Source organism: Phoenix dactylifera, chromosome 6 (genome assembly GCF_051530095.1).
Source record: "Phoenix dactylifera cultivar Ajwa chromosome 6, Ajwa_hap1_PhDact_Kaust_v1.1, whole genome shotgun sequence".
In the NCBI taxonomy this organism is placed as follows: domain Eukaryota; kingdom Viridiplantae; phylum Streptophyta; class Magnoliopsida; order Arecales; family Arecaceae; genus Phoenix; species Phoenix dactylifera.
In genome coordinates, this window is record NC_143195.1 from 8,338,653 (window position 1) to 8,347,186 (window position 8,534).

Consider the following 8,534-nt stretch of genomic DNA (forward strand, 5'->3'; position numbering starts at 1 on the left):
GCCTGATAAAACCTTTATTCAGTAACTCCTGTAGTTGTTCCTTCAGCTCTTTCAATTCAGCTGGAGCCATTCGATATGGAGCTTTTGATATTGGACCAGTGCCAGGAATCAGGTCAATGGAGAATTCAATCTCCCTATCAGGGGGTAATTCTGGCAGTTTATCTGGAAACACATCCGGAAATTCTGCCACCACAGGGATATCCTCTAACTTGGGCTCCTCTTTCTGGGTATCTATCACAACAGCTAAGAATCCTTCACAACCTTTTGCAAGAAGCTTCTTAGCCTGTAAAGCTGAGATTAATTTCATTTGATGAGGTGACTTGCTACCCACCAACCCAAACACTGGCTGACCAGGGATCTGAAACTTGATCGTTTTCTCAAAACAATCAACAGTAGCATGGTATGCTGCCAACCAGTCCATTCCAAGAATCAAATCAAAGTCATTCATCTCTAAGACCAACAAGTCTGCATTCATTTCCCTGTCCTCAATGCCCAAAATACAGTTCTTACAAACTGAATTAACTAATATAACATCTCCACTTGGCGTTGAGACACAAAGATCAAATTCTAATGGCACTGGTGATATTTCAGTATTCTTTCTAACAAAATTTGCCGATATGAATGAGTGGGTAGCACCAAAGTCAAATAAAACATTTGCATCATATGACATTAACCTAATCATTCCTGTACATAGTCACAAAGCACCTAATCACAATCTTTATCCATACTTGCACAAACACATATAACCCAACAAAATTTATGACATGCCAAACAAGAGAGAGTATTAGGGATGGATTTAGTACCTGTCACCACTGAATTAGAAGCCTTGGCATCCTGCTCTGTGAGTGCATAGATCCGCCCCTGGGTCCTAGGCCTCTGTTGCCCTCCCTCTTGCTGCTGTCCTTCCTGAGGTGCTCGGTTTGCAGGGGCTCTCTGAGAGGACTGAGGTGCCTGTCGCCTCTGCGGATCCTTTCCATAGGGCAAACAATAGCCTTATGCCCGTCTTGACCACAAGAAAAACATGTCCCTCCAACCCAAGTGCAATCTCGCTTGAGATGAGGTCCTCCACAGCGGTAGCATCTAATAGCACCTCGGACTTGTCCTCTGTCCCTTGTGACAACTTGATTCGGTCTCTGATCCTTCGACTTGAAAGGTCTACTATTTTGGCTCGGAGAATCAGTAGATCGAAACCTTTTCTTCATATTCTTTTCTCTGGCAGCCTGGGCATTGTCAAGCCCTTTTTCTATCACCAGGGCTTTGTTAACCACATCTTTATAACTAGACAGTTCAAAAGTAGCGACTTGTTGTTGAATCCGTCCCCTGAGTCCATTTTCAAATTTCCTTGCTCGGTCACTATCTTCTGATATCAAGGTCGGAGCATATCGAGACATCTCTTCAAATTTTGCTGCATACTGAGCAACTGTCATATCATCCTGCTCCAGTCGGTCAAACTCCCTATATTTTTGGAATCGGATACCCTGTGGAAAATACTTCTCATGAAAAACCTTTTTAAATTCCTCCCAAATGAAGGGGGCATCACCCGGACCAAGCTTCCCTTTCTCCATTTCCCACCAGTCAGCTGCCTCACCCTGTAACATAAAGGTGGCAAAAAGGACTTTCTCCTCATCAGGGCACCTTAGAGCTTGAAAAACTTTCTCAATCTGCTTCAGCCAGCTCTCAGCCTCCATCGGGTCAGTCGTACCTTTAAATGCTGGGGGTGCATATCTCTGGAAATCCAACTGACTGACTCGGTGCTCCGGCTGAGCTGTAGTGCCTTGAAACTGTTGCTGTTGCTCCTGTTGTTGTTGATACATTGCTTGCTGCTGCTGCAACTGTTGCTGCAAGAACTGTTGCTGTACTTCTACCATCCTCATCATGTCTTCCCTGGCAGCAGCTTGCTGTTGCACCATCATTTGCATCAACTGTGAAGCACTTATCGTCTCCTCAAGCTGAATACTTGGTCCTTCGGATGTCCCAATCTCCGGAGCTCCCATCTCTGGAGTACTACCAGTAGGGTCCATAGTGTGCTCCTGCTGTGGCACACCCCGAGTCGGCGTGGATGAGGTATCTTCCTGCTGTCCAGAGGGTGCCCAAGCCGTGGAGCCATCCGCAAATCGGGTCGGCCTCCTGGCACTAGGGGTGGCAATCGGGTCGGGTTGGACATAAACGGGTCGGGTCATATATAGGTCGGGTCAGAAAATCATAAACCTGAACCCGACCTGTTTATTAAACAGGTCAGAAATTGCAACCTGAACCTGACCTGTTTAATAAACAGATAACCCGACCCGACCCGTTTAACCTGTTTAATAAACAGGTCACCTGTTTGCCCAACCCGACCCGACCCGTTTAACCTGTTTAGTCTAACCCATGCTGACCCGACCTGTTTAACCTGTTTATCCAACCCGACCCGACCTGTTTAACCTGTTTGTCTAAAGCTATCGGTAATTAAGAAAATAAGTTAAAAAAATGGTTGCTCGGCGATCACTAAAGCTGAAAAAGGGGCTCATTAACACCCACAAAGCTGCAGATATGCTCATTCATATAATAACAGAATATAATTTTACTAATTGCAATCTGATGGTTTTCTAGTTGCAAAAATAATAAAATATGTGAGTTCAAAATGTGATCACAATTCACAGGACAGGAGTAACTAGTAAGGCAAAAGCCACAGAGCCACCCAATGTCAGAAGCACTGGAGTCTGGAACATACACAAGCTACCCACGAGTCAAATCAATATCAATGTGGGTGCTCCGTGCTCCTCATTTCCATTTCCAAAACAAAACAGACCCAACGAAGACAGTTGAAAACCTTTAGTCAGAGCATCAAGAACACCACTGGACTCTAGATACTTCCTGAAAGCCTCCTTCTTTGCTTCCCTTTCCTGCACAAAACATCATCTACTTAGGCACACACTTTGAAACGAATTATTTAAGATAATGATCCATTTCCAAAACAAAGTTGTTAGCGTCTTGGTCATAGAAGCTGCTTTGGAAAACAGGGCACTTCTCACTTCTCAGACTGCTTTATATTCTTTCTTCTAAGACCCTTTCCATATGCAGTAGCAAACAAACAAAAAATATTCAGCTTATAAACTGTCTACATGATTATCCAAAGAGATAGATGCATGGTTGGAAATAGCTAAGTGATTGCAATTGCTTTTCTGCTATCATCCTGTTAAAAAGAAAAACAAAACGACATGTTTCAATGCTGTTTGGAAGGGAAATGGAAAGAAAATAAGTTAAAAAAATGCCACAGAGTAAGGCAAAAGCCACAGAGCCACCCAATGTCAGAAGCACTGGAACATACACAAGCTACCCACGAGTCAAATCAATATCAATGTGGGTGCTCCGTGCTCCTCATTTCCAAAAGAAAAACAAAACGACATGTTTCAATGCTTCTCTGCTATCATCCTGTTTCAATGTCAGTAGATACTTCTAAGTGATTGCAATTGCTTCTCTGCTATCATCCTGTTAAAAAGAAAAACAAAACGACATGTTTCAATGCTGTAAATGCTGAGTCAGATTTATCAATATAATCTCTAAAACTTAGATATTCAACTGCTTCTACTTTCCAACAACTGTAAATGCACTGCAAAAAAACAAAATAATAATGTTAAAAATATGAATCTTTAGAAACTATTATCAAAGTTAAGCAATAACAGTTAGAAAGTCTGTGATCTTTAAATAGACATCATTAGTGATACTTGCTTCTGCAGTTAGATCCTCAAATATGTAAATCCCACCCTGTGTTGAAGTATACAAAATTACAAATCAACAAAAGGCAAGTTATTAAAGCAGAAGGAAGCATAACATATGAAGACAGTGAACTTATTATAACCAATGATTTTAAGGCCAAAGAAAGCCCCTCTTACAGTCTTACTAAGAGGATCAACGCTTTAAGCATAAATCTTACTATTATTTTTCCAAAAAAAATGACACTCTCATTCTAAGAAAGCTACAGTATTTTGTATAACATGACGGCATGCATCTTGGGGTTTTACCAGCATTCAAAAAAATACCACTTAAAAACAATTATTCTTGTGCAGAATCTATGTAGAATCTTCCACAAGAACTACTACTCTACTAGATTGTTTATACCAAAAAGCATTCGCAACTCAAACTGTAAACGAAAAAAAAAATAAAAAAATAAATGAAGAAAACAGAGCCAAAATTTTAGACCCCATAGAGAATAGAAGAAGCTAGCCTAGGATAAACCCCACAGAGAATAGAAGAAGGGAGGAACCGAAAAAAGATCACCCCAGCCGAAAGAAAAAAAGGTGGATCATTTTTACCTCGGTAGAGCAGAGGATCCGACCTCTTTAGGAGCAGTCGAGCAGAGATTCAACCTTGGTTCCCAGGACCCGTCGAGCCGCCGCGGTCACCGTCGATGGGGAGGCCGAAGTTGTTGGCACGGGGGAGGAGAGGGCGGAGGTGGAGGTCCGGAGGAGAGGACTCGGGAGGCGAAGAATCCGGAGGAGAGGAGAGGGGAGAGACTCGAGAGAGACTGAGGGAGGGAATAGAGCTCGGGCGGGGCACAAACCCTAACCCTAAGTCCCTAACTAAGGAGAAGTCGCGGACGGTGGAGTGTGGTCCTCAAGCCGCCGCGGTGGCCGTCGATGGAGAGGCCGAACTTATCCACACGGAGGAGGAGAGGGCGGAGGCGGTGGTCTGGAGGAGAGGGCTTGGGAGGCGAAGAATCGGGAGGAGAGGAGAGGGGACTAGGGAAGAAACTTGAGACTTGAGAGGCGACGGCAGCACAAACCCTAAATCCCTAAGGCCACGAACTCACGAAGTCGAGAAGTCGCGGGCGGTGGACGGGTTAAACGGGTCGCGCAGAAATTGGGCCGACGCGGGAAGTTGGGCTGATGCAAATAAAACAGGCTGAAGCGGGTCTATCAGCCCAATAGCTAAACGGGTTAAACGGATTACACGGGTCAGACATCTGAAATCCGTATCTGACCCAATTAATAAACGGGTCAGACATTTAAAACCCGTATCCGATCCGAACTCGTTTAGACCAAACCCAAACCTGTTTATGGCGGGTCGAACGCGGGTCGGGTTGGCGGGTCAAGTCATATTTTGCCACCCCTACCTGGCACGCCCCCGACCACGCCCTCGCGCCATATCAACCTACACAATTTTTCCAGCATCAAGATTATCAGATTGAGAAAATTTTGCATTCTTCATATGCTAATCACACCATTTTAATATCTTACATATTTAGTGATTTTCCCCACTCAGGCTTACTCGAGCCTAAACCCTAGGATTCCTAAACCTTAAGCTCTGATACCACTCAGTCACGCCCCGAACCCATCACCCGGGTCCGGTACGTGACCGGCCGCATGAGCCCTAGAGCAGTGCCCTAAAGATCATGCAAGGCCTAAAATAAACAAATAATTTTAATAATTTCATAAATGCCAAAATTAATGATTAATGAAATTAAATCAAATCCAACCAAAATGTATGGAATTTTTACATAATTTTCTAATGTCCATAAACAAAAGATAAATTAACTTCTATCTATCTAGCAGTCAGTCTCCACGCTGATCTCATTTCTCGTCCCACCCAATGGACTCTACAAATCCAGTGCCTCTGAAAAAGAAAGTAAATGTAGTATGAGCTTTTCCAGCCCAGTAAGAATTCCAACAGCCACACAAAGTAAAAATCATAAAATAATCAATGCATCAAATATATGTCATTTCATCATTCAAAAAGCTCAACAAACAACAAGCGTATATATTAGTACATATACATAAATCCTTTTTTTTCACATTTCGTGATTCATTCACGTGATACCCTGATTCCCAAGTCTTCAGACTTTTTACTTCTGGCGTTGGACTAACCAAGATCATGACCCAGTCCAAGAATGCACAAATCCCACGCATAAGCTCGTGGCAGCTATCCCACGCGTAAGCCCATGGAGGCTATCCTACGCATAAGCTCGTAGAGGCTATCCCACGCATAAGCCCGTGGAGGCTATCCTACGCATAAGCTCGTAGAGGCTATCCCACGTGTAAGCCCGTGGAGGCTATCCCACGCATTAGCTCGTGGCAGCTATCCTACGCATAAGCTCGTAGAGGCTATCTCATGACAAAGTTAGTCCAACCCACATTACATGTCTAGTTTTACATGTTTAATCACAATTTCATCACATCACATATTTTCATAAATTCTCAAAAATATGTTATTTCTTCCCCAAATGAATTTATCTCAATATTTTCATTATAAACACAATGCACGCCTCAAAGGTTTCGTATCAGCTCATAAAACAATAACAACATAATTATGAAAATATGTTGATATAAATTCGCCTCATAGATATCGCATCAACTCATAAAACAATAACAACATAATTATGAAATAAATCCAACGATAAATCAAATATATGTATAGAAGTGCTCAGATGTAGGGATTCTTACCGAAATTGTAGACTGACTCAATCACGGATCCGAGTCACAACCTACTCGCTGGGGTGCTGAGTCCCCTGATCAAAATCTCCTGGCTCCGTTGACTCTTCCCCTACAACATTAATTATAAATTACAACTAAATTATTTAATATTAAAATATTCTGAACTATAATTCTCATCTGTTATGGAGTCCATCATCAGGTCCCCAAACATCTCAATCCTCCCAGATCTAGGGCAGTCGGGATGGCCCGACTTCCACCCTTGTACCATCGGTCTATGTTGTCGCCAACCGTGGCCGCTGCCATGCCGGCGATGATAGCCGGTCCCGATGAAGAGACCAAAAGAAAGGGATGATCTGTCCCTCTTTATGGTTGGGAATACATCTCCCTCCCTCAAATCCTTTTTGATCCAAGGGCAACAGCCATGGTGGTTGTACCCTCTCCTTCCCCAACTCGACAACACCACTGGCCGAACCATCGCTGGCCGTCTCTGTTGCAGTCGCCAGCGATGGTGGCCGGCCAAAAGAAAGAGAGAAGAGGAGGTCCCTCTTCTTCTTCTTTCCCCAACACCCGAAAGGTCCCCCCCCCTCTTCTTCTTCTTTCCATCATCAGCCGAAGGCCTTCCTCATGGTGGCTCGGCCTCTTCACCCCCCCCACCCGACGGCAACCCAAGCAGCCTCCCCTCCGACCACGGTCGTCGCCGCCAGTGGCCAACCCACGCGAGAGGAAGAGGAAGAAGAGGAGGAGAGATGGGATCCCGAGGAAGAAGACCTCGGGTCCACCCTCCCTCATCACATACAAACCCTCTCCAGCCCCCTCACAGACCCAACCAACCTCACCCACCATGAATCCCGGCCAACCCGGCGGCCGGCGGCAGCGGGATCGGGAAGAGAGAGGCCGAAACAGGGGTACCCTATTTCGGACTCTTCTCCGACGATTCACCGGCCAAAAACCCCTCCAACGCCACCCAAAATTCAGAACAAGAAGCATAAGGAAGGGAACCCCACTTACCTCGGTCCGACGGCGTGCTCCGGCGATCTTTCCGGCGAGAGATGGATGGAAGAATCCGTGAGCAACTCGGTTGAAACCCGAGGATCCGAGAGCTCTTCACTCGATTTGTGAGGAGTCTTCACTGAAGCGCAGCCGGCCGGATCCCCTCTCCGGCGCTCGTCTCCTCTCCGGTGTCCCCTCCGGCGATCAACCTTAGCGCCGCCGTCCCCCCTTCACGCTTCCTTCGTCCACCACGATCGTGCCTAAGGCACGATCGTGATAAGGGGATGGGCCCGGTCTTTTCGAGCCGGCCCGTCCCCCTTTCCTTTTTTTTTTTTTGGTTTTTTACATAACCCTAAGAGATGATTCTGCATTAGAAGATGAAAATTAGGGTAATGAAGAACAGAAAAATGATCAAGATCAAATTCAGCAAGATAAGCATGACCTACCAAAAGAATAGAGGTATGCAACCCATCACCCCAAAGATTTAATTATTGGTGATCCCACTCAAGGTGTTAAAACTAAATCTTCTGTTAGGGATATCATTAATCATATTGCCTTTATCTCACAAACTGAACCAAAAGATATTAGAGAAGCTGAACTAGACAGTAATTGGATAATGGCAATGCAAAATGAACTTAATCAGTTTAAGAGAAATAATGTTTGGGATTTAGTTGCAAGACTTGAAAACTACTCTATAATTGGAACTAAATGGGTTTTCAGAAACAAACTTAATGAAGGAGGATTAGTAACAAGAAACAAAGCTAGGTTGGTTGCTAAAGGATATAATCAGGAAGAGAAAATAGATTTTGATGAAATCTTTGCACCTATAGCAAGATTAAAAAGCCATACTTTTCCAAATCATGCTTACAAACTCAACAAAGCACTATATGGTTTAAAACAAGCACCAAGGGCATGGTATGAAAGGCTAAGTAACTTTTTGATAAGAAGTAATTTTTCAAGAGAAAATATTGATAAAACTCTCTTTATCAAAAAGAAAGATTCTGATATCTTGATTGCTCAAATAATGACATTATTTTTGGTGCTACTAATGAAGATTTGTGTTAAGATTTTGCTAAGCTCATGCAAGGTGAGTTTGAGATGAGTATGATGGGCGAGCTAACTTTCTTTCTTGAA

The 8,534-nt window shown here is 43.9% G+C and overlaps 1 protein-coding gene and 1 long non-coding RNA gene across 2 annotated transcripts; both read right to left on the reverse strand.

Moving 5' to 3' along the window:
- Window positions 1-806: 806 nt before the first annotated feature.
- Window positions 807-2,126, reverse strand: LOC149753277 (uncharacterized). Its single transcript, XM_089923775.1, has one exon. The coding sequence runs from the start codon at window positions 2,019-2,021 to the stop codon at window positions 807-809; it is 1,215 nt and encodes a 404-aa protein (XP_089779901.1). The 5' UTR covers window positions 2,022-2,126.
- An 892-nt stretch (window positions 2,127-3,018) lies between these two features.
- Window positions 3,019-3,503, reverse strand: LOC149753278 (uncharacterized). Its single transcript, XR_016395711.1, has 2 exons — window positions 3,252-3,503; window positions 3,019-3,172 (listed from the first exon to the last, which is right to left on the reverse strand). It is a non-coding gene; the product is annotated as an uncharacterized LOC149753278 (long non-coding RNA).
- Window positions 3,504-8,534: the final 5,031 nt, after the last annotated feature.